Consider the following 26,743-nt stretch of genomic DNA (forward strand, 5'->3'; position numbering starts at 1 on the left):
ATTTCTTTCGTATGAAAGCAATTATATAAAATAGTTTTATAATTTTCATATATGTCTCTTCTCTATTGTTTGTTGTGGTTGGAAACTTGGTTGTCCTTTGCTAAAACTTCTGAAGAATTACATTATTCGAAACTTATATCAAATAATATTGTAAATAAAAATACAATGAACCATTGAATTTCGAATAATTCAATCTCTAAGTTATTCAACTTTCGAAATTTCTTTATTTGATTAAGTTAAATTAGATTTCTAAAATTTTTACACGATATGAGACATTTTAATTGTCCATTTTCAAAAGATTATTTATGGTAATTTCAATAAGAATTGAATATAAAATAATTTATAACGTATATAAATAAAATAATTAAGTAATCATTCTTATCAATATTCTATTTCAAGATTATAATCGATCAACTTACCATTACTTGATTTTTCTTCAAAGTTCTTCCTCGTTGAATAGATTAATGCTTCTAAAGTGACTCTTTGATCGACTTTCAAGTTTTTATTCGAGTTGCTTGATTTTCCTTTCTTCGTACATTTAATCTATTCCCATCGATAAAAAAAATTCTTTAAATATAACTCATTATATTCTGCATAAACTTTCAAGTTTACTTTATCAACTTTGCTTTCTCTTATTATAAAAATTATAAAAATAGGAATAAAAATTTTCATTAATATATTAAAACTACAATTATTATATAAATTAAAATAAACAATAATTTCAGTTGCTTACAGTTGAAATATGAAATTGTTTATTAATTGAACAGAAATAATCATCATCGGTGTAAAATTATTTTAATCCTTGCAACATTTCAAGTATAATCAAAACCATCGATTATTGTCCGTCTATATTTTTGCTCCATTTTTTAATACTCTTTTCTCTATTAAGGAAATTCTCGTTTTAACGAGAAAGGGATAGGATCCATAAACTGGCTGACACACGATAGCGGGGCACATTTTTCGAACAGGCCACTCCATTTTTATGCAGATCGAGGAGAACGAGGGCGCAAAGGCCCTTTCAAGGAGGATAATGTAACTCGTTTTGTTTATAACAGATGAGTGTCAGATCTAGCCTTTTTTTCTCTCTCATCCGTCGGTTAAAGTCTGCTCGTCTCCACGTCTGAATAAACATATCTGATGTCTGTCGGGCCCACCCAGACAGGCGCTATTAAAACTCTTATGGGAAAGTCCCTTCCATCCGACGACTAATAGCGTGCCGATTTTTCGCGAGCGCCATTTAATCGACACTTGTGCACCACTCACCAGCTGTATCGAGATATCGAGCCGTTCTGGCCGAGCCAATGCGCGCCTTCGATTGCCACTGAAACGAGATCGAGAATTTTGATCATTCGTTCCAATGAAAATTACAACATTGTGTTCACATTTTTGCTGCAATATTTTAAAATTTTATGTTTCAATGGAATTTTTGGTTTCAAAAATGAAATATAAAAAAACGTTAAACGATTTTTAAAAAATTCGTTCTAATTTTGGAATTTTCTAACTTTTGAATTTAAAGATTGCACATTGTCAAAGATGAAATTTAAAAGGAAAAGAAAATTATTTCAATTAGAATATTTTTAAGTTTTGAATTTAAAGTTTGCAAATTGTCAAAGATGAAATTTAAAAGGAAAAGAAAATTATTTCAATTAGAATATTTTTAACTTTTGGAATTTTCTAACTTTTCAATTTAAAGTTTGCAAATTGTCAAAGATGAAATTTAAAAGGAAAAAGAAATTATTTCAATTAGAATATTTTTAACTTTCAAGTGGCGAAATTCGAAATTTGAAGGGGGAGAAATTTCGATTTAATAGTTTCGAAAGATAATATTTGTTTCAAAAAGTGTATTTTTCCAACGATTAAATGGTAAACTCTCGTGTAACGGGAGAAAAAATGCCGACGTTTCAACACACACACGCACACGCGCACACATGCACGAGCATAAATGAGCTCGCAAGGAGGGATCCAGAAAAAAGGAGATACTTCTTTGGAAGATGTCTCGGGTCAAGCACGTCAAGTTTTTACGATCCGCGTAGTTGCGACGTGTAGACGAGTAACTCGTCAAAAGGGTGCTGCAAGTAAGAAGAAACACTTGATCTGTTTTCTTAATGAACCACGTATATTTCGAGATAAATCTGTATGATCACATAGGTACGCAGAAACAATCGGAGTTGTTGGACGCGTGCTTACATTAGTGTCTAACTATGATTAATCAATTTCGGTGTTGATCGATTTTTATTGCACTTAATTAATTCTCTTAAATTTCTCTTTACTTTACTTTACTTACTTTCTTTTTTTCTTATCGAATTCGCTTTGCGCAAAATTTTTTTTTTTTAAAATTTGGATACAAAACAATGGACTGCCAGATTATTATCCCAGTCTTTGGGAAAATTTGTTGAGATATTAATGAAATAACGAAAAGGATAACGTTTGAAATTTTAGATTGGATAACATTTAATTGAACGAGTATATAGAAGAAAAGTTTTCGAAAATGAATGGAAAAATATTTTTAATAATAAAAACAATGTTGATGATGAATGTCCAATTTTATATTTGTAATAAATAAATTAATTTATTATTTATTCTTCGAAGTAGAAAAAAGATGTATTTATGATAATAAATAATTCTTTCTCCAAATTTTTAATAATAAAAACAATGTTGATGATGAATATCCAATTTTATATTTGTAATAAATAAATTAATTTATTATTTATTCTTCGAAGTAAAAAAAAGACGTATTTATGATAATAAATAATTCTTTCTCCAAATTTTATGAAATGTAACATATATATGTATATTATTCTATATACACATTCAATTGTGTGTGGCAGCCGTAACAAATGATATTCTATGGTGACAGAATAAATAAATATTTCACTTACCGATACCATTTGCGATCGAAATTCCATTTTATACAGTTTTATTTACACGCTAATTTACACGATCCTCTTCCTAGTCTGCGATATATAATATATTTATACGTTTTTTTAAATTTATAATTAACGCGTGGACGCTTCATCGACGCTTCATCGAATCGATAGTTCTAGATTCGTTCAGAATCATTTATTCATTTACATTGCGATGGCATCTTCAACATCCAATTCTCAGTCAACATTTTTCAATTCCTCGCTTAGAACGGACAGAAAATAGACTAATTTATAACCGAAATAAAACTACGTGATAATAATAATAATAATAATAGTTATACAATAGTTTGCACAATTCACTGACATTCTTCTCCTCTTAAACGTTTTTTTCTTCGATTTTTCGTTATTAATTAAAGTAGAACATTTTGGAAAAAGGAAAGAATCGAACGCAATTCAATTCAGACTAGCTTAACAGATTCTATAATAACTTACACCGATCTAGAAATTTTCTGAAAACTTTCATCCGGAAACAACAACGCAATATTGTCCAACTATGGAGAAAATCAGTGTGAAACGAGATTTTAGATTTAAAGAAATGATATTTTGCTGAATGAATTATTTTTATAACAAGTAGACTGAGAAAGTTTATCCATTTATGAGAAATTAAAAATGTACAAGAATCTACATAAAATATGCAATATATATTATGATACTTTAAAATTTTATTTCAGTTTGCACAAACCAAAAGGCAATGCATAAATATTTCTCTTTTAATAAATATAATTGGATTAACTTTTTTAAATAAAGTAATAAATATAATTCACAATTCAAATATAATTCAATGCTTTTTAATTTTGTTTAATTATCTTTAAATTCTCTTGGAAAATCTTATGAAGATATCTGCTTGCACATTTTTTTAAAAAGAAACAAGAGAAAGCAATAAATTTCATTATAAATTACTACAAACAAATTCTTCATGCCCCTTTTCTCCATAGTTAGGCACAATAGGATATATTGTATCCTCATCTTTGGAGTATCGATTCTAGGAATCAAAAAGAAGCGCAAAAGAAAGTTCAATTGCTTATAATTCAATCCTTGAATTCCTTTTCAGACAATTTTTTTATCATTAAATTTAACACGATGTATAAATACTGATATAATAAAAATATTATCTTTCAATCGAATACAGTGAAAGGAAATAAATCAATAAACAAGATAATATTGAACAAACCTAAAATAGATTTTTTCACTTCGTTTTCACCAACGATATTTCCATTTAGTCTAAAATTTTTGATTTTTAATAATCCTCGAGTCTTTTACATATTCATTTTCGTTTCTAGAATCGAACCATTCCGAAAGATGTTGTCCGCAAATTTTATTAACACCCTGTACACACAACAAGAGAACGTTCGAACAATCCCAGCCGAACACTACTTTAATATCTCGATCCGATCCGTAATCAGGGAAAAATTTTCGATTTACTTCTCGTCGTTGAGTTTGGCCAATTGGCTCGGATCCAGGTCCGGCGCGATAGTGTTTTGCACCTGAATATGAGTGGAGTGGAGGGGCGGGCAGAGCAGGGGATGATAGGGGAGGCAGTAGTATGGGAAACCGCCGAGCGCTTTGTTCGCCGGATGAATTTGCGGGGCTGACATTTGGCCGGGAAGTTGGCCGGAACCACGAAGTGGCAATCCCCTCAGATGCTCGTCCGGATGCACGAGGACTCGAACCGCGACGCGCCTCGCGTTCCCGGAATTAACCAGAGCCCCTAGCTCCTGTTGCTGCCGTCTTTTGGTCTTGTACCTGGACCATCGAGGATTAGAAATTTAGAAATTAATTTTCCTTCCAATTTGTATTCACTTTTCTCGAAAGAATATTTTTATTTGTCTTTACTTGTCGAGCGATATTGGATTTCGAAGAGCAAAGTTTCTTCTTCTTGAGATTGAAATGTTTTGGAATGGAGAATTCAATAGTAGTATTTTGGTAATGGTAGAAATATAAAAATATTTCAAATGATTTTAAGCAGTTTCTTTGACAAGTGTTAACAGTTTATGTATAATGTCGAAATAACAAAATTGTATATAGTGAAATTTTATTTTCGACGATATTTGATAAATAGTTAAATAATATTTGCTTGTTATTCAAACAAAGTAATATTTTCAAGTAGCATGATTTAATTTGAGTCGGATATGAAATAGTATTTTCATTAGAATGTAATGAATTTTCAAATTTATTTCAAATTTTTCCTAGGCTTGAATAAAGAATTTAAAAAAAGAAAAAGAATCATGATTGATGAAATTAATGATCAATTAAATAAAATTTGTTTAAATGTGATTGATTGATTTAATTGATTAAATATAATTGATTAAAAGCATTTTTTTAAATGTATTCTTTTTTTATATAATAAGTATCCATATTTGAAAATTATTTCATTGCTTTCTGACATTTTAAATTTGGCCTTTTTGAAACAATCATTTTTAAATGAATTCTTTTTCTAATTTAGTTTAGAAAAAGAACGATTTTCTGTGTTTTAAATTATATTAATCGTTTTTTAATCACAATTAACGATTAATATTTAATAATTAATATTTAATATTAAATATTTACTTTGATTTTCTATTAAATTTTGAATGAGAAGATAAAATAAGTTAAAATTTTAAAATAGTTTTGAAAATAAAATATGTATATATATTTCATTTATTTTAAAATTATTTGATAAATAATTCAAGTTTGATTAATATTAAAAAATTGTTAAAATTGTTAATTTCACTTAATAGCAATATTGGATATTATGCAATATTGGATAATTAAGAAAGTTTTGATCTTTTTTATGTAGACAATAAAAGATTTTCTTGAATTCTCTTTTCTTCAATTCTCAGAAAATAAACTGTTCTTCAAATTTATCTTTATGCATTCTTTATTTTTCTTGTTCTTGAGATGATTGACCAGATTTAACAAGAATTGTATATACAATATGTTCATTTGATTATCTCGAAAATTCTTTTCTTTCTCAGATGTTTCTTATGTTTGTAAATTTTCTGTGATTTTATTTCTTTAGAGTAGTATTTATCCATTTCAATCATATTTTATCATTTATAAAATTTAATAGGAATGTATAAGATCAAAATTTTATTTCTTTAAACTATTTCATTTTTTCAACATTTATTTGAAAAATATTTTAATATATCATAATTAAATAATGAATTTTATATAGAAAATTTTTAAATTGTTTGATTATTGAAAATACAATTGTAAGCATACAAAAAAAAATTACATTTACAAATCTTGTGAACTTGATCCAGCATCAATTTTTTAAGCAGTAACATTTATTTGCAACTATGGACCAGTATGGCAGATCTTAGATTTCATAAATGATTATTTATTTTAATTATTCTTAAAACTTTTTTGTTCTTTATCTATAATAATTTAAAGATAAAGTATAATTAAAGTTGTTGTAAAAAAAGCTTTTATTTGACAAGTATCAAATAAGTATATACATAAATATTAATTACCAATACTAATAATATAAGAAAGAATAATAAATACTTATAAAAAACAAATAAGTCTATATAACTAATAAAAACATTATAAAATTTATTATCATCACTTAATTATCAATTAGATTTGTATATTTCATATTTCATATTACTTATTTGCATAAGATTGTTTGTTACTAATATTGAGATCATGTACAAGTATTTTTTAATCATGTTGTTTTGTAAATCGTACTAAAACTGTTTGCATACTGGAATGTTCTCTAAATATCATCAGAATGTTTCTTAAACTAGTACCACTACTGATGAAGATCGTATAGAAGATATGATTTAACGTGTTGTCCATAAATTATGCATTCGTGAAACTTGTAAATATCAAAAAACACCAAAGCCTGTTATTTATAATGTGAAAAATAAAGTATGCAACAATCTTGAATGCAATGAGATACGAGATTTAAGACACCTAAATTGTACTTTTTGAAGAAATTTTTTTAGAAAAATTATACCTAAATCAAATGAAAATCGTTCCAAAAATTGCATAAAATTATTTTACTAAAAAAAGAGAAAGAAAATACAAAATTCCTACTCCTTTCAACTCCAAGTATCTCGAAACTTAGTCCTTAGAATAAAAAAAAAGAAAAAAAAAAAAAAAGAATCGTTTTTATCGTACCGTCTGTTTTGAAACCAGATCTTGACCTGGGTCTCGGTCAGCTTCAATCCCCGCGCTAGGTCCGCCCGTTCAGGGCCCGACAAATATTTCTGGGCCGCGAATCTTCTCTCCAATTCGTAAACCTGCGCATGAGAGAACGCCGCTCTGCTCCGTTTCTTCCTGCTCTGAAGATTTTGCCCGTGATTCTGCGCCTCGTACATATCCTCCTCTCCGTCCTCTAATAATAAAAAAATATTACCAAGCGTTAGCCTTCGATCATCATCATCATCGAGTTCGAGGAGAGAGAGAGAGAGAGAGATGGAGGGATGGAGGAACATCTCGTTGGAAACAAACTCGAGTTACAGAGGGAAATCCGAGTCCGGGCTTCTCCAAATTCGCGTACAAACAAACGCCGTTAGATCGGGAAAGGATGATCTACCGCGATCATAAATCAAACGTTTCGACCGGAACGATGAGGCGATGAGGGGGTGGTTGGGTGGGGAAACGAATAACCATCGGGCCAGACAGCAGCCATAGAAGCGGCGGAGAGAGAGACAGTTCCGCCCGCTTTTGATGTCTCGTTCAAACATTAACACGTGCACTCGCTACTCCGACATGTTTACGCTGCTGTTCCACGGTAATTCTCCTCTAAGTTTAACCGGTTGCAGTGGAGTGCAATCGCGTTCGCCACGGCTCCACGAAAATTCTCCACGAGCGGGTCATTCTCGGGGCGGAGAATAGCTTAGGGAGAGATAGCTCGGCCTACGGTTTTTACGCGCCACGTCTCGTGTTTCTATCATCTCTCTTGGATATTCGATTCATTCTTTAATAATTGTTAGGCCAATCTTTCTTTTGTTTCCTCTATTTTTAATATTCAAGTGGGGAAAATTGCTGAACGTTAGTTTAGTAGAAACGAGAATGATTCAGTGCAAGAAGGATGCCACAAAACTGATGAAAAACAATAGAAATTGCCTAATTGAAATTGCAATTTTTTTAATGTAAATTTATTAATAAAGATTCTGTCGAATAAATAATTAAAAATGACATTATTATAATTATAATTTAAATTTTATATTTTTATATCTCTCACTTCGTCACTGTCTACCTGTTATATTTGAGTTTCTCGTTCAATAAATGATATTATGTTATAAAATGTATTACATATTTCGATTTTATCATTTTTTATGAAACTTTGTTTATGTATAACAATCGTTACAAAGTTACAAATCAAGGAATAATAATTAGATCAATCAGAATTAATAAGAATCTTATTTTGTAGTGTTTCTTGCTTATTCTCTATGAACAATAATGTTCAATCACGAGTGATTTTAATAAAAACAATAATATTGTTACAAACAATATTATTTTGCATTAAATAAAATAAAAGCGAGACGATTTTATTTAACTCGTTTCAATTAAATTATATTTATAAATTGAAAAATAAGCTTCGCCATATTTGCATATCGTAATTATCGAGTTTGTTTTATTTTCTAAAATCACCTGTTGAATTATTTTCCCCTTTTCTGCGAACACCCTGTATATTGGAAGTAGATATATCGGACGAATAAACGTTGGGGACGTTGCGTTTATTATGAACGTTTATAATGTACTACTTTATCGTATTCAATCTTTTATAAATCTTAGATAAAATAGGAAATTTTGAGCAAGTGAGTTGAAGATTTCTAAAATAAAAATTATCCAAAGTTAAAATTTTATGTTTGGGGATCTATTTTCTCTACATTTTCTTGATGACATTTTCTATGATGTGTTAAAACTTAATTAAAGAAAATGATATAAAAATAAACTTTTTGAAATAGCAATAAAATAAAAACCGAAAATATTATTTTAATTTTATTGTTTTATTTTCAGTTTTGTGAATATATCTAAAAAGTAATTTTACTTTATAAATTAAACAAATTATTATTGAAATAATTTTATTATTTTTAATTATTTAATAATTTATATTTATAATATTCTCATCAAAAGAAACAAGAAAAATGTTGATCAATCATTTTAGTTTTTATAATATTTATATATATAATATAATTATTATATATATTTCTTGTAATAAGTATGAAAAGAAAATTCTATTTAAGGAAACGAAGAAGAATTGACAAAATGGATTTATTTTTAAATAATCGGTACTTGCATAATTTCACTTAAATTTATTGCACAAAGTAGAAAAGTATATTAATACTTAATGTATATAATAAAATTAAATCGATGAAATAAGGAATAAAATATTAGTTAAATAAAAGAGAAAAAAAACAGAAAGCAAAGATATCGAAAAAAAAATTTTACTTCAATCGATTTATATTTTTTAAATTATTAAAACGAATAAATTTATCGAGAGATATGAATTATTTTCAGCTCTAAAACTAGGAATTAAGGAACAAGTGCCCAAATGATGGCGCTTAACCTCTTGAGTATCGATTTAACTTGAAATTTTACACATGTATCAGATTTAGTATTTTAATGCACCGATCAAAAATAAATCATCATCGTAAAAATTTATTTATCTCTAACGAAACGAATGCAATAATATTAAAATGTTACGTTAGATATTACACATTGAAATATAAATAAATAAATAAATAAACTTATGAAATAACAAAATTTACTAATAAATTTTGAACAATTCTGATACTTTCTAAAATCACATTTAAGCAAATATAACTAGTATCATATAACTTCATTAAATAATCGTAATAAATACAAAATAAATTTACCAAAATTATTGTCCCGATTCCATTAACGAATTACACTCATTATCATATAACAGAAAGAACACGACAAAAAATTTCTATTCTTCAAAATTATTCAAAACTTTTTCAAAATATTCAAATCCCATTTAAATCGTATAAAAATCTGAAACGAAGATTCGATGAAATTTCCACGGAACGAAACGTCAAACGGAAAGTGAGAAAGAGTGACACAAAAAAGACAAGTGGGAAAGAGAAGAAGGCTTGAACGCGGTAAAAAGGAAGACAGAGGCTGAAAAATCATACCCATGTGACATCATAATTATTTCGTATACCCTGCGTCAATGTTTATCGGCGATGGCCGGCCCAATGGGGGGTGGAGGGGGACTCGAAGGCATTTAGAGAGATCTATATTTGATCACTTTCGACGTCAACTCTATGCCATCCCGTCTCGGCTAATGCGTCCCTCCTCTGACGCTCGTCAAACATCTCCTACGCGTCCTACATCGAGAGTGTTCGAGAGCAGCAAGTGCCGTTTGCTCTCACTCCGATTACATCGGAGAGAGATGACCCTTCGGGGCTCACCTCAAACCGAAGCGTCCGCTCATCGTTTTCAAATAAATTGATATGGCAACGCTGATCAAACGAAACTTTATCTCCTCCCTATCCTTATCGAATCTTCCCCTTGATTGTGTTTCGATTAATCCTTCGCACGAACTTCAAATCAACAAGATCCTTAACGATTTTTAATTTCAACGTGAATTTTCTGTGAAACTCTTTTGTAAACGGGGTTTAAGGAACCGCTTCGAATATCCTATCCATTACCGTATTAAGTGACTCGAGAGCACGGTGGCGGGGGACTCGGTAATTTCGTGAGTGAGCCTTGAAATGGTGCCAGCTCGTGCCTGTTCCTCTTCACCCTCGAATGGTGAACTTTTAGGATACTGAAAAGGAAATAACGTTTCTCGTCGCCGAATTTTTCTTTCGAATAAATTTTTCTTCTCAATATTATCGTAAATATCATCACGAATCCAGAAAGAGAATTTTCTTTCTTAATTGGATAAGTAAAATTGATTATGGATTGAGAAAAAGTCACTTCTTCGGGGGATCGATCTAGGTAACCTTGATCTAAATTTGTTTCTTTTTTTTTTTTGCCGCGATCCACGGATCGTCGAGGATCCAAGACAGAGCAACAGTGTGGCCAGGGATCGGAACAAGTGCAAGAAGCAGAGTGGCCGGCCACTTGTGACGTCTGCCGTACTCGAGCACCACTTATGCTACTAAAATTACATTCGATCACGTTATCTGCGCTCGGGTTAACTTAAAAAACCCTTGAAAAGCTCGCCTGTTACAAGGATACCGGGGGCCTAAATGATCTCTTAAGCTCGCATCCTCGTGGCAGACACACGATCACCCAGAAGGGAGGCGGCCTCGAGATTTCCACTCTAAGTGGGCCTCGACTCCTTACTCTTCTCGTTCATTCAGTTCCTACGTATCCGGTTATCGCCATCGATAGAGCGACCCGATTGCAGACCTCGTAATTTTGCCTCTAGTTATCCCAACCTTGGAGACCGATATAATATATAGAACAAGAGAAAATTCGAACGAATTTTGCTTTCATCTTAAAAAAAAGAAAATTTATCTTATGGACAATCGAACCGAACTTCCCTTTTCTTTCTTCTCTTTAGACAATAAAGTCCACGGAACAAAAGTTTTCTTGATAAACGACAACTCACCCAAATATTTATTCTTGCTCATGTCCAACGCCTCGTCCTGCTGCCTCTGCAGAGCTTCCCTCGAGTCCTTCACCGGCTGATAACCACCCATGTTCCCCAGATTCTCGAGGTGCTTGAACGTTCCCTGGGCCAACTGCGGTATAGTGCCGAAGTTGGAGATATTGGCGTGGACCAGGTTCCTCGTAAGGATGTCCAGCTCTCGGGCCACGCTCAGATCCGGGGAAGGTAGCCTCGAGAATCTGGCCATCTGATTACGATCCTCCTGGCTTCCCCTGTGCTCTATATTATCGGATGTGCAGTCGTACTCTCGCACCTGATGGGTCTTCCTCGCGAACGACGGAGCACCTTGCGTCTCTTCCGACTCTGAAGCTCGCCGCTCCGCGCAAGAAGTTCTCCTGCTGAGTATGTCAGCTATGCTGAACGGGGTCAGTTGGGAAGGTTTTGGGGAAGCCTCGCTTCGTTTGTCGTCCTCTACGATATCCGACATTTTTCTTTTTCCGAAAACAATCGTATTTAAAACTCTCTCTCTCGATTCACCTTCCTCTTTTCAAATCTTCTTCTTCGATTCTGGTTTATCTTGTTCCATCCCTTCGATCAATCTCTAGTTTCGCACTCTCATCGATCAATCCATCCCCGACACATCGTTTGACACTTTCTTAAATCTTAAAATTCCACGAATCTTTCCTTTTTTCAAGGAAAGGAAATCGTCATGGTAAAAATCGTCTCGCTATTCTCTGTGGTGTACGCACGGTGGTGGTCACGGGTCGACTGGCCAACTTGTGTGCGAAGAGGAGTAGGAGGAAAAGCACGATGGACGCGGCGCGACGCGGCGTTTATTAATTGTCACTCGCGAGCACTCGAGAGGGCACACGGCGTTGCTGCACCCTTCCGTGGCGAGCGTGCTTCGGTCAAGTGTGCTTGTCGCTCCCGGAGAGACTTATTTTTCGAATTAGTCCGCGGCCGCCACTTCGCCGCCAGCTTCCTTCTCCCCTTTCCACCCGCGCGCGCGCGCCATCTTCCCCTTCTATGCCATCCACCCCCTCCCAAACATCCCTCCACTCTCGCCACGACTTCTCTCTCTCTCTCTCCTTCCCTCGATATCTTTCAGGGTGAAGGAAAATCTTTTCCAACGATGAAAAATTCTAATACGTCGCTTAAGATTATATCTATTAATATCAATGAATATTAATGATTAGCTTACCAATCTAATATTTGAATTTGAAAATTACACGCTGCGATTGAATATATCGTTTGTATTCTTCTTTTTGGAGACTGTCTTTCTTCTTTCGAAATCTCATTCTGGAAATGGATTAGAAAGAATAAGAAACAGATTTGCAGAGGTTCCTCTCTCGTTTGCTTGTTTACTTTAATTAATTTTCGCTCGAAAGGATAATGAATTTTCGAAATCCGAAATTCGAGTTTCGCGGGTCGGTCGCGTAGGTGGAGCTTTAGACGAGATCCAGGTTGGACGCCCGGCGACGCTTCCGTCACGACGCAAGCCTCGCCCTACGACCAATCCACGCGTGTTACCGCGTCGTCGCGCTTCCCCAGGAGCCAATCCACGGTTCCTAGAAACCTCTCGACCTCGAGGTGACGAGCGATCGGCACTTGGAGAGTGGGATGCTCGGCCGCTTTTTTTTTTTCCAGTGACGGAGATGGGGATGGCGAAGGGTCCGCGACTCTTTCAGGTATCCCCGTCCTCGTTTCGCGAAAATAACTCTACTTTCCTCGAGTATTCCCCCTCCTCATCCCCCTGATAAAGGGGGATATATCCTGGGAAATTTTCCTTCACCTCTGTCGAATAAGAATTGAATTTTCAAACGTTGATTTCGCGTTTAGGATTGGAATTATTTAATGGTGGTTTGATTGATGAAGAGAAAGATGTATGCTCTTTTCTTTTTTTAAATATAATTATATTAGAAACAATAAATTATAATCGTTTCCTTGGTTTGAAGGTGGTTTTATGTCATCTCGAGGAGATAATTTATAATTGAAGACAAAGGTTATAGTTTTTTTTTTTTATTGAAAAATCAAATTGGATATCTGAAACATTCTAGGGAAATCTAGGTTTACAGATATGAATTTTAAGATACCAATCTTTTAAGATTGAAATAACAAATGATTTGGCAAAGAGTTTTATGCGACATTTTATGAAAAATTATTATGCGAATTTCGTCAATTAAATATTATAATCTTCACGTTCTCTCTTAATCTAAATCTACGTGACTTTTTTCTCTCTCTTTCAAGAATCAAAAGCAATTTTAATGATTTCAATTGTTTCATTACGCTTGTGTGTGTCTTTAAAAGAATTATTTCGAAGAATCTAACATAAATTTTTCATAAAAGATATCTACGTTTTTACAACATAATTTGAGATTTTTTTCGTTTAAAATCAATGTAAAATAGATATTTTTTATCAGAAACTCTTTAAAATTTTTAGACAGACAATTATTATCCTTAAACATTTTTACAATTCAAAAAATTAAAAGAAAATTCATATCCATGAAACATTTCAAATTGAGATTAAATAATTTAAATAATAATTTCACTATGATAGTATAATATATAATTCATTGAAAAATATATGAATTTATAAAGATAATAATTTTTAATACGATATTACATATCCGTTGTTTCTTTTCACATTCCAAACTACTTTATTACCCGTCCGTGGCTGAAAATCGCGTTATTTCACAGGTGAGAAATGCAAGGCAATTCGGCTGGCTTACGCTTTCAAAAAGTTCCTCCGAGCGTGGATGCGAGCGTGGATGTAGATAGAGACGGTTACGGTTCGTACGTACTTCTCTCGTCTCGTATCGAGTCGAGAGGAGCAGCCGAGCGGTGCATATATAGGGTGTGCTTTACATAACAATCGCCGCTAAAGACTTGCAGCCATTGTCCGCCACGTGCTGTGAGCCGAGTTCCTATGGCGGTTTAATTAAGTGTGAACCACAGGAGCGTGGATCACGCCTCACTTGATCCGATGATGGCCTCGCGCGTTCCAGATATCGACGAGGAAATAATTCCACGTCTCTTTCCTTCGAATTCTTCTCGTTTTTCTTACGTTTCGATTCGGAGGGGGGGAAATTGATTCGATGATAATCGTTCTTTCGAAAGAGCTGGTTCGAACGAATACAACAAACTTTTATTAGAGTTAAATAATCCAATAAATCAAACATTTTTTGAATCGATAAGAATAAAAATAACACAAAAATAAATATTGTCTTTCATAATTGTACTTAACTTGTATGTTTATACACTCTTTGAAAAATTAGAATCACTTACGATTTTCAATATAATTTTATTAATTATTAGTATAGATTTTTTATATAATAATAATTTATATATATGGCAATTGTTCCAATATGAATTGAAAATATCAGAAGTTTATTACATAGTCACTATATTAGCTGATTGAATTGAAAAAAAATTCTATAATATTTGGCAAAATCACTTAAGTAAACATTATTATTAAAGAAATAAGTAAATTATTATTAAATACCGTTAGATAAATTAAAGTTCATTAAAAACACGGAAAATATTGAAAATTGTGTGATACAATACGATGATATAATTGATTATAACGATGTTATAATTTAATTTTTTCTTGAATGAAGGAAACTTCCAAAGATCAATCATCACAACCGTCTCTTTAAGAACCCTCTCTCCCATCAAAAATTAAACGAGACCTAACTGAAATTACCTTCGAAGAATAAAATAAAATTAATCTTCTTCCATGTAGAATTCCAAGTATATACAAAAGATTGTTCCTCCACCATGTCAACTTAAAGGCAAAAGTATCTGGCCGGGATCGATCAGGGGGGAGGGGGGATCGGGCAATTAGCAGGTGACGGGTAATCGAACCGGAAAAACGGCCTCCGCTATTTCCCTATTAGCCGTTCCATCCTCCTCGCAAAGAGGCGAAGAAGGCCGGTGTCTCAGAGCTCGATCCTCGAAGACGGATTGCGGTTCGGCCGGCTCTCTCTTTTTCTCGATTCGATCTAATCAATAATAAATTATAGGGGAAAGCTCGGCACATCTCTCTCCCCTAGAGCTAAGCCCTGACCCTCCCGCTCAATTGGTCGCAATTCTTAAAGACCTTAATTGGCGCGGAAAATTATACCTTATTTCAGTTACCCTCGAATCGGGAGACCAGGCCACCCACCCACTCCCTCCCCAAACGCCTCCCGACTTATCTCACCAACTATCTATCTATCTGTCTGTCTGTCTCCTCCACTCGAGGATTATTTCTTTCCTCGATCGTGATCGAGCTTCTTCCTCGAGAAACTTCTCCCGCAGGCCACTCCCCGGATTCGGCCCCGGTGGTAGTCCGTAGCTTTAACCGCTTCGAAATCCTTCTTTGCCTCGGCGTTTTATAAATAGCGGCTCCGCTGATCGAGACCCGCGTCTCGATTCGCGGATATTCGAACGCGGGGATCCCGTTCGTTGTGGTGGGAAAGGTTGGAAAGGTTTGGAGGGAAGGTTCGCGGAAGGGTGGAAGGGAGAGGACGCGAAAACGCGAAGGGGAGAATATAGAAGCTTCGGTTCCTCGAAGATCAGACAGGAAATTCGTGGACGACGTTAACTGGCATTCGACGACACGAAAAGTAACGAAGATCGGGGGAGTGAGAGGGAGAGATTGGAGGGAGAATGAGTGAGAGAGAGAGAGGGAGGGAGAGAGAGCAGTGCGTGTGCTCTATGGGCGGGCATAAGAATATAAAAACAAGAAGACCGGATGACTGCTAACTGTTTGTTAGTCTTGGGTTTTAAAGTCCGCACGTCTGTCAGTCCAGAGATGTAATATTAGTGCTTAGTATACGCTGCCGCCACCGCTCTCGCTCATTTACTTCTTCCTCTCCTTTCATCCTCCCTGCGTTTACCTTTGGCTCCTGCGTTTTCTCGCCAACCCTTCCCCCCCCCCCTGGGAGCGAGAAATCGCTCAATGAATCTTTTCTCCGCGAGATTTTAAATCGTGAATCTTTTTTTTTTTACTTCCCTGGTATTCTTTCGAAATCTCGTTCGTTTTTTTTTGTTTTAATCGAGAAAGAGATGTCTGCGTTTAGGATTTTGAAAGAGATTTTTTTCTTTTCTCTTTGTTTCCTTCCTTTGTTTATGCAACGCGGGAAGTTTTGTTAATTGAAAGATCGATTTGGATCGATTGGTACGTTTCCTTTGAGACTACTACTTTGATTCTCTTTTTATGGAGGATGTACTAATATTTGGGTAGCTGAACCAAAGTCCATGGAACGTTATATCGCTTGTTAGGGGAGTTGATTGCTGTACCATGGATGACAGCAGGAATTCCTGTTCTTTTAATGGTTCCGGTAGTTTGTGGATTGGCTAGTTTATCGATACTATTTTCGGCCGTTTGTAACGACCGTTTTCTAGCATTAATGAGGATTTCAAAGGCGAATGACAGCGAAACTATTTTTGATGACGCAAATGTTTACTTATGTTATAGGATTGATGATTGAAATATATATATATATACGTCAACTATTATCGTCAATCGCTTGAATCGCATTGATTTAAACTAAATTAAAAATAAGATGGAGAAAATAACAATCGTTTTCACGAAATGTGGAGAAATTTAAGGAATAAATATAGAAAAGACAAGTATGAGAATAATTTCACGATGAATTTATTATCAGGATAAAATTTTTTCTAATTTGTCTGTATTAATGGAAAATTAGAAATTATTCATTTTGAATTGGCGACATAGAGTGCGTTGAAAAGCGAACGAAATGACGGAATTTTGAGAACATATTTCCCACTGTCGGTAAAATGAATATCTTCGCGCGTTTCTACTATATCTTTGGTAGGTTACAGATTTCTGTACTACATAATATTAACTTATCGTTTGTCGATATAAAGAATTATTTATAAAATATTTCTGTAAAAAAATATAAAAATGTTAATAAATTTATATAAATAAATTATTTCTACTACTCAATATACATTATAATTACTTGCTTATGATGTTCCGTTATTGCAGTACGTACATTCGTATTTCAATATATCGTAACGTGATATCAAAGTAATATTTAAATTTCATTTATTTAATAAAATAAAATTTTGTTACGATATTTTTCTTATCACTACTCTATAATAAAAAATATCGTTTAATCTTTTAAACAATATTCATTTTAATATTAATTAAAACGAACAAATAGAAATGTGATAATATAACGTGATTAATGAGTTTTGAATAAACACGATGTGTCTAAATAAATCCAAATGATCTACGGTACATTCTATGCATATGCACTCTCATCTTTATTTGTAGAGCATCAATATTTCGTGTTCCCTTGCGCGGAATATTCACCTATCTTTGATGCTTCTCGTTCGTTCGCAGGCAAATAGGATCGAATTTCCGTATTTAATGTGCGGTGATTGATTGGATATGATGCGAATACACATGATATCCTAATGGGGCTTTCAGAATTCGGGCTGAAACTGCGGAAGGAATTGCATTTAGTCCGCAATAATGCATCGTCTTATATTACGAATGCAAAAAATATTTTGATTACTTTGTTTTTTTTTTTTTTATTATAGATTAAAATAGATTATAAATTAAAAATTCCATTCTTTTATTTTAAAATAATTTGAATAATTAATTTTAACTAAAATTTATTAATATTTTCAAATTTTAATTAATATAATTATAATAAATATAATAATAATAATATACAAAGAATCTTTAAATATGGGATTTAGATATATTCGTATAATCAAAATCAATATGATTTTTCTAAAGATCTATTATCGAATTCTTTTCTTTTAAATATATATGTTCAATTTATTTTTAACATTTAATACATATATTACTACATTATTTTATAAAATATAATTTATTGGTTTATAAATATCATCAATCTCAAATTTATTGTCAAAAAAATATATATATATATTTATATATATTTGTTTTTCAATTAACATTTTTTTTAATTTTTCTCATTTTTTGAAATATAATCATTCATATGCATATATCTATACTACATACTAAACAATAAATCATTCAAATAATATTTATTAATAATTTTTTCAAAACTGGAACAAGTTATATCTTTCAAACTAGAGATAGAAAAGAATGTAAATCAAAATTGAATTCGATATTCGTAATTTTACATTTAATAGAAATAATAAAAACAATTAATTACATTTACCTATTACTTCTGTTCTAATACACTTCTTACCCTAAATCTATCGATCCTAAAGTAATTCCAATTAAAAGCTTGCCAAATTGTTCGAATAACAAAGCTCACTTACATTGCAATATATAAATATTCAAAAATTGTGCCATGTCATCCAAACATTTCTTTTTTTTAATATCATATATTATTCAATATCAACAATCGATTTATCTTTGCAAACATTGTAAATATTCCCCAATCAAGAAATTCGAAAACCAGTAAATAAATTAAACAAAACTCCTTCAAATTCTTCCACTGGCAACTACGAATAGTTTGTTTTCTGGATCACGTGAACCAGGAGCCAGTTTATCTCCGAGAAACAAGTGCTGTCAGGTGCAGGTTTGCAGGTGCAGGTAGAGGGCGGGGCGAGTCCGTAAGGGTGGTCTGGTTGGCCGTGGAAGGTGAGAGGGTCGCGTATGGGAAAAACGCCACGCGATCCTCGGGTTGGTTCGGTATCGGCAAGCGACATTTTTATCAGCTTGTTCCCATGGCCCTTTATGGCGGCGGTAGCACCATGAACAACGATTACGCCGACGTTGAATCGTCTATGTGAAGGCACTTGACTGCCAGATGACCCGTCATGCTCGCGCGATAACCTAAAAGGCACCCATGGCTTCGCTCAAGCTGTCAGAACTCACCTATTTATAAATGCCATTTCGCCATATTTTTGTTTTATCGACCTGGACGATGTTTCTCGCGGTACGAAAAGAGTAATTCCTTAAGGGATGATGAAAATTTCGATATTATTCGCGATATTTTAAAAAATATGATAGCAACGATTTTTATCTCGATGATATTGTATTATATTTTAAATTTATTGTACAACGTGTGACGTGTATATGATATACGTGTCTTTATTTCGTGGAAATAAAGATAGGGCCAAATGATTAATTTCGTAATTTTAGTTGTGAAGAGGATGATTGATGCGCGTCAAAATTTACGTTGCTGTGCTGGAAATACATGTATTCTTTTTTTTATTTTTTTTATAAGATAAAAATCAAAATTTTATTAAAACTAATTTAAAACACGTTTTCAATAAGTGAAAAAAAAATAAAAACTCTGAAACCATTTTGATAGTTTCGATAGAAGAATTGATAGAAATATTAAGTAAACAAGAAAGTTCTATTTTTTTCTTTTTTACAATATAAATATAGTATGATAAAAAGTCATTTATAAAACTCATGCAACGCTGTTTTATGGACAGCTGCAAACAATTCTTGAGAATTTAAAATTAAATGGATTAGACTTAAAATTACGCATTTCTGCGTATACTTACTGTGTTCAGTGAATTCAAAAGGAGTTCATCTTAAAAAAAGTTGCCACGTGATGAAAAATTTCCTGTTTTTCTTCTCTCTTTCAGATTATCATATTACAATTTAATTCTCGTTAAATCTGGACTTAAATCGTTATTAAAAGAGAATAAAGAATATTAAGAGTTTCCAACTTTCTGAAGTATTATCAAAATTATAAAATACTTTAATCAATAATTTATTTCCCCGAATTCATTCTGGAAAAAAAAACGATGGATCAAAGAAAAATGAGACATAAAATTCAGAATTTGATCATTCCTTTCGTTTTATTTATTGCCACCTTCACCTTTGTTCTCTCGTAAACAGATATATAAACATATCTGGTACATACATTCGTAACCGTTATAACTTTTTGAACCAAGAAGAAAAAGAAAAAAGAAAAGAGAAAAACGTCCACGCGTCCATCCGTGATTTTCTATTGCAAGATCATCGATCGTAATGATATTGTTCTACGATTCTTCTATTCTGGCTGTGTACAACAACGAATCGTGTTATCGAAAGGGGGTAAAAAAAAAAAAAAAAAAAAAAAAAAAAATAGAATCACGAGAAACACGAGGTTCTGCGGAATACGTAGTAACTGATGTTTCCGCAAAAGCCACTTGAAGCAATTTCCGTTCAGGCCTCTTGAGCGGCGCGTTACTATTTGAGAGAGGATATCTTACCTAACTAAAAGAGAACGAAGAAAGAAAAAAAAAAAAATAAGAAAAAAATGAAACACAGCTGCCTATAGGCTTTACTATCTATCTCTAACTTAAAGCTATCGCGGTGATTAAAAGGTGCACTAATGAACTTTTTGGCTACCTGTTAAGGTACCCGTTTGTCGCACAGGTTCTCCATCCTTCGCCATTATGGAGATATTCGAGGCTCGAATGTAAATATGTATATATATAGTGGCTATAAAAAAGTATCGATACATTAATTTTCCATTTTTCGTTTCACCATCATATTCTCCATTTTATTTTCATAATATCAAATTTTAATAGCTACGTGAAAATACGTAATACTAAATGATATGAAATATAATGTCTAATTGATTATAATGTTATAATGATGGGCGAATATTTTTTGTAGCCACTGTATATAGTTTTTCTCGTTCGTTATTCGAATGAAAAAAGCGTGAAAGTATTTGTTACAAAACAGTTGTACGGTATTTCCCAACGTTTTTTTTTGTTTTTGAAAAATTAATTTACAATGAACTTGTAATATCTTTTTTCCAATATCTGTACGATATATAACATAATTCATCGAATAAAGAAATCGAAGAAAAAATAGATAATCGAAAGTTTCCATTATAAAATTAAAAATTTCCTGATCCTCCAAAGTGAGTTTTGAGGAATAATTATTATTATCATTAATCATGAATTTATAATTAATATTATTAACAAAGAAGTCGGGAAACACCGATCTTTGTGATAAAACATCTTCAATTTACAGTTTTTGACAAATTTGAATCTATACTCTTCCAAAAAAAGAAAAAAGAAAAATCGACGACCTAAATCAAAGATCCAATTCGATTTCTCTCGAGAAACACGTTTTTTGAAAAAAAAAAAGAACACAAGTTCGACTACGAAATTTCTAACGAATTCCCCCTACCACAATCGTTGCAGATTTTGGTCCATGGGCACCTGTTCCATGTAATTAACGTACTGCATCTGATAATTAGCCGGTGCCAAATAATTGGGGAAGCCGTAATCGCTACTGGTCACGTCCATCACCGGTCTTCCGTCGCTCCCCATAACCTTATTACTGTCCGCCCCGATGTTCTTCACCTCCGGGAACGTGGTGGCCGCGACGTGGCTGGCTTCGTCGCCGCCCACTTGATTCCCCTTGGCTATCTGCCTGTGACAATCGTGCGACAATCGAGGATCCAAATTGTTCCTGAAATCGGCTAGGACGTGTTGCCTGCCCGCTTGAACCTCCCCCCCGTTCAAAGATTTCCCGCCCAGTTCGGGCGTCGTTATCTCCGCCTTGAACTGCGGCGGAGTGTCCATCCTCATTTCGCCGTTCCTGAATTCCGGGCTCAAGCGTATCTCGTTCATCGTACGGCAACCGTAATCCGGTTGCATAGCCACGCCGAGATCCGGCCTGATGTTCGACCAGTAAGAAGACGGGTTGTAGGGGTTGTCTTGAAGGTTCGGCTTCCCGTCCTTGATTAACACAGGCACGTGGATCTTCTTCAACGACGATTGCCCCTTCATCGCGTTCTGCGCTTGCAGGCTCTCCACGCCCTCCAACCTCGCCCGTTTGTTCTTGTATCGCCGATTCTGGAACCAGATCTTCACCTGGGTGCTGGTCAGTTTCAGGGTCTGGGCGAGTAGCTCTCTCTCGGGGGCGCTCAAGTATCGTTGCTGCTTGAATCGTTGCTCCAACTCGTACACCTGATTCTGTAAGGAATTTTTTTAGTAGTTTCGGATTAGAAAATGAGTGTGGAAAGAGAAGAATTATATTAGGATCGTTTGGAAGAAATTTGGAATTTGTTTTAGCTGTGACAAGTAATAATGCATTGGTTGACGATTCAAAATGTAAGTTTTTAAATTTTTATATTTTTGAAAATATCGAATACAAGGTTTGGTTATTATTTATTTATTATTGTGGTTTTTGGTAAATTTGACATTTTTTAGATTGTATAATAATTTAATTGTAAGTGCAATTCTATTAAAAAAAATGATCAAATCCTTCTCAATTAAAGAGAATTTATTATTTTCATGGATGAAAAATATTTCATTTAACATTATTCTATATAATAACCTTTCCTATTATAGAAAATTATTTATATACCAACTGATACACATACGCACAATTTATATACATAAACAAATTAAATAATTTAGGATTTAAAATATATCAGAGATTAAAAGAAATCACACGAGAAAACTCACTTGAGAAAAGAGCACCCTGGGCTTCCGTTTCGTTCTCTTGCCAGACTGACTCTTCCGTAACTCCGTTTTGCTTGACGTGACCACGTTGCCTAAATAAACGGAGGAATACACTTTGAAATCCACCATCGAAACTAGAATAATTTTTTTGAAAAATTCACAAATTCTACGCACCATCCTCCGTAACCGGTGGATCTTGATACGGAGGAGCGATCGAGTTCAACTGATGAACGTGGCCCAGGTCCGGATAATGAGGGTACGCCGGCATCGAGCCTTGTTCCTTGAACTTTTCCACGTTCTCCCAATTGTTCTCCTGCACGATCGTATTGTAACCGTAATACTCTTGGGGCACGTGTTGCTGTTGCAGCTGGTGCTGGTGATGATGCACGGAAGGATAGCAATCCATGATCCCCAATTGCTGATCCTCGCTAAGAATGTCGCGGACACTGAAAGGGGTTCCGGAGGAAGACAACATTCTAACGCATTTCTCACGAAATACGTTCACACAAATGACGTCGAGCTTCACTTTTTTAAAATAATCTACGATCGAACAGATAGAAAATAAAAAGTTACTACACTTTTTTTTTTTAAACACACTCACGATGATCTAACTAATTATTCATATTTGCGTTTCAAAAACATTTCTACAAAAGGTATCAAATTAAAAACATTTTACGACACTCGAACAATCATCACTAGCCACTAATACGTAAAGTAAACCGTCCACTCGATCGATGATCCCTCGATGATGATGATAACCAAGTTTCCTAAAGGAATGAAGGATTAAAGGAATTATGAAAATTCGAGTTGACTGGTTGACACACGCGTTTCAAGGCACACCTTTCAAGACTCGTGGCCCGTGTTTTCGGGGGATGACGGTGACGGGTGGACGATCAGGCCGGAGGGCAAACGGGCAATGTGACTTGTGTTCTGACAGAGGGAGTCAAGTGTTGGATTCTTCCTCCATACACGCAAAGGCAAGAGGTGGGTGTGTGCGCGCCTGATTTTTACCAGCGTACTCCCGCCACCCGTCTGTGACCTCCTCGTCGAGAGGAGAGCAACCACGAGTTTTCTACGGGGTGGTCGGAATCTCTGATTGGAAGATTTTAATTTGTCTCTGACCTGAATGACGGATAATATAATTTCGGGGGATAACTCGAAAGGGGAGTTTTTTACGGAGTTTGTTGGTACAAGTTGTCGAGTCGATAAGAATTTGTTTTAATTTTTTGACAAATTCTCGATTTATATAGAAATGCTACAAAAAAAAAAGAAATGATTAGTTTTAACGATAAATTATTAAATGCGATCTTTTTGCACAAAATTTAATTTTTTTATCAGTGCTTGCAATTAATTGTTATACAATGATGATATATAAGAAAAATGAATTTATCTCTCGTAAGATGTAAAAAAATCTTCGATTGTTTTGTGTTTTCCCTTTAAATGTTTATTGATATGATTTTAATTGATCGCAGTACAGAAGCTCTTGTGCTCCAACTTTTCTTTTTCATACTTGTTTAGGTACACGTTTTTGTAGAGAGGTTTTAGAGACAGTTTCGATGGTTGCTCGTTTCTCTTTTATGCCTTTTTTATAACAGATTCTTGAGCCCCATTCGGAACAGAGTATCTACAGCTTCTTAATTACGGGTCTCAGAGCAACAGTTTACAAATGTATCTCGTGGCGACACAAGATATCGCGAATTGATAATAATCAGAGATACAACGAAAAAACAGTTTCAAACTAAATGTAAAATGTAACAACAAACAATGTTGATATCACAGTAATAATTTGACTTTGAAACACAACAGGTTCTCGATTCTCTGTGACAATTGAGATTCGTCACGTAGATTTTTTTTTTTTTAGAAAATTTTTCTTTTCCATTTGTTAAGAAATTAATCCTCCTGTAAAGATTATTTATTTTCGTGGAAAAATTTCATTATCTTTTCACTAATGAATCTTTCATAAAACAGATTAATTTAAATTTTTGATTATCTAAAATATTAGAAAAAAAATAATTTAGATTGTTCATTCTATTATTCATTTGTTTTAATTGTAATAATTACACTCCCATATTCTATAACATATCATTCCAATTGACTCAAAAGCAGTTAATTCTTTTAATTATCCTTATCTTGCCTCGTTAATTGAATATTACGTGGACGATCGTAATAACATCATTCGAATATCTCAAGAAACGTAAGATATATGTTATCCATCCACGCTCGAATCAAATCCTCCTTTTTGACCTTTTGACCGAATATTGAAAGATCAATCGATGCTCGGCAAAGTAAGAAAAAAAAAAAAAAAAAAAAAGGAGGGGGAAAAAATTCATTCGTACGCATGATAATTATGAGGATCGGAAGTGCGAAGGGACGATTAAGGAGATGGCAAATCCGTTTTTGCCGTGAGACAGCCATAACGCGGTGACTAACGTTGGGGCGGAGGAGAAGGCGCAAGGCCCGCCTATGCTCCAACAATCGAGCCAATCCAGACATTTCTACGAACGATGCCTCTAAAACCGGTGATTAAATCTCGATTCGCGTGATTAACGATCTCTGCACTCTCGCTTTATTTATTTCTTCCTTTTACAATTTTTTCTAAAGGTATAAATGAGAATGAAAAGTATAATAACGATCATCTCTCGGCGAATTAATAATAATCTGTTCGAATTGAATGAAATCGATCGTGTCTTGATCTTGATGATTTTAGTCGCGTTTCTTTTTTTTTTTAATTTTAATTAAAATTTAATTTTTCGCGTATTTTTTCTTTTTTCTTTTTTCTTCAAAATACGATGCCTGTTGAATCTTTTTTGAAACTGATCAGGGGTGTTAGACAAGTGACAAGTAATGGCGATCGCAGGGTATCGATTTCGTGACTGGATCAGTTGTTAGAATGGGGTTGGAAAGGAAAACAAAACAATCCATTTTTCTTGGCCGTCGGCAAGACGAGATCCTCCGGGTTTCATCCTCGAGACCGCGACATCAACGAGCTGAAAAGTAACATACTTCAGACGCGTTTCCCGAAACACCCTTGACGCTTTTCAAATTCGAAAATTCGTTTCGTTCAAATATACGATTATCTGTCTGTCTTATCTTTAAAAAAAAAAAATCATCGATCGATCACGAACCTTTTGCACTGGTTAGTTAAAAAAAAAAAAACTATATTTATTAGATTGTAGAATCTTTTTTATAATTTTTTCATGTTTATCAAAATAATATTCAATAATCATTCGAATTTTCAAATTGTCTTGTAAAAAATTGATTCGTTTGGTCGAGCTGAAAAAAATCTAAATTATTTAAAAACTTGTCTCTAATCCTTCAAATCTATTTTTGAGATACTATGAGTTTCGAATTTTTAATTATTTATTAAAATACGTCTTTGAATTTTACTATCAATTATTATAATATTTTTCCCTTAATTTTGAAATAATGAAATTATGAATTTATCTATTTATTAAACCATAAATATTTAAAATAATATGTCATAAGAATTCTAATGAACGAAATGATAAATATTTTCCTCTCATTCAAAATTTTTTATTATCTTTATATAATAAAAAATACTATTAGCCAGAAACAATTATATTATTATTAAATTACTGCGATTTTTTAATTAAATATTTGTATCCCTTCAAAAATAATTTTCATTATAATTTAAAGAATTTTATTATCATTTAACTCTTTAGAAATCGTTATGATTAAAAATTAAATGTAAATTTGATTAACGATTTTTTTTATTCTCCTTAAATTAAAAATGACGGGGGTGCAAAGATAATTTTACCTTTTTGCTGTTTAATATGCTTTCTCTCGTTGCAATGTATTCCGAGTCGAGCGAGAATTATTATGCAGAATTATACACGAGGCAGTACGTGAATGTGCATGCGTCTTGTAGTGCATGGTAGGCGCCAAGAGATACCGAGAC

The 26,743-nt window shown here is 33.4% G+C and overlaps 2 protein-coding genes across 3 annotated transcripts; both read right to left on the reverse strand.

The window, feature by feature from the left end:
• Positions 1-4,036: 4,036 nt before the first annotated feature.
• On the reverse strand, positions 4,037-12,384 carry LOC100577942 (homeobox protein Nkx-2.5-like). Its single transcript, XM_003251590.4, has 3 exons — positions 11,446-12,384; positions 7,029-7,245; positions 4,037-4,667 (listed from the first exon to the last, which is right to left on the reverse strand). Exons 1-3 carry the CDS (start codon positions 11,930-11,932, stop codon positions 4,343-4,345), a joined length of 1,029 nt encoding a protein of 342 aa, XP_003251638.1. The 5' UTR covers positions 11,933-12,384; the 3' UTR covers positions 4,037-4,342.
• A 7,804-nt stretch (positions 12,385-20,188) lies between these two features.
• Positions 20,189-23,778, reverse strand: LOC724373 (homeobox protein Nkx-2.5-like). 2 transcript variants are annotated; one of them, XM_001120208.5, is made up of 4 exons: positions 23,665-23,778; positions 22,999-23,591; positions 22,828-22,916; positions 20,189-22,332 (listed from the first exon to the last, which is right to left on the reverse strand). In XM_001120208.5, exons 2-4 carry the CDS (start codon positions 23,297-23,299, stop codon positions 21,538-21,540), a joined length of 1,185 nt encoding a protein of 394 aa, XP_001120208.2. In that variant the 5' UTR covers positions 23,300-23,591; positions 23,665-23,778; the 3' UTR covers positions 20,189-21,537. The 2 variants fall into 2 exon arrangements, with proteins under 2 accessions (XP_001120208.2, XP_026301492.1); XM_026445707.1 differs by having other exon boundaries at positions 22,999-23,778.
• Positions 23,779-26,743: the final 2,965 nt, after the last annotated feature.

The sequence above is a fragment of the Apis mellifera genome, linkage group LG1 (assembly GCF_003254395.2).
Source record: "Apis mellifera strain DH4 linkage group LG1, Amel_HAv3.1, whole genome shotgun sequence".
Classification (NCBI taxonomy): Eukaryota; Metazoa; Arthropoda; class Insecta; order Hymenoptera; family Apidae; genus Apis; species Apis mellifera.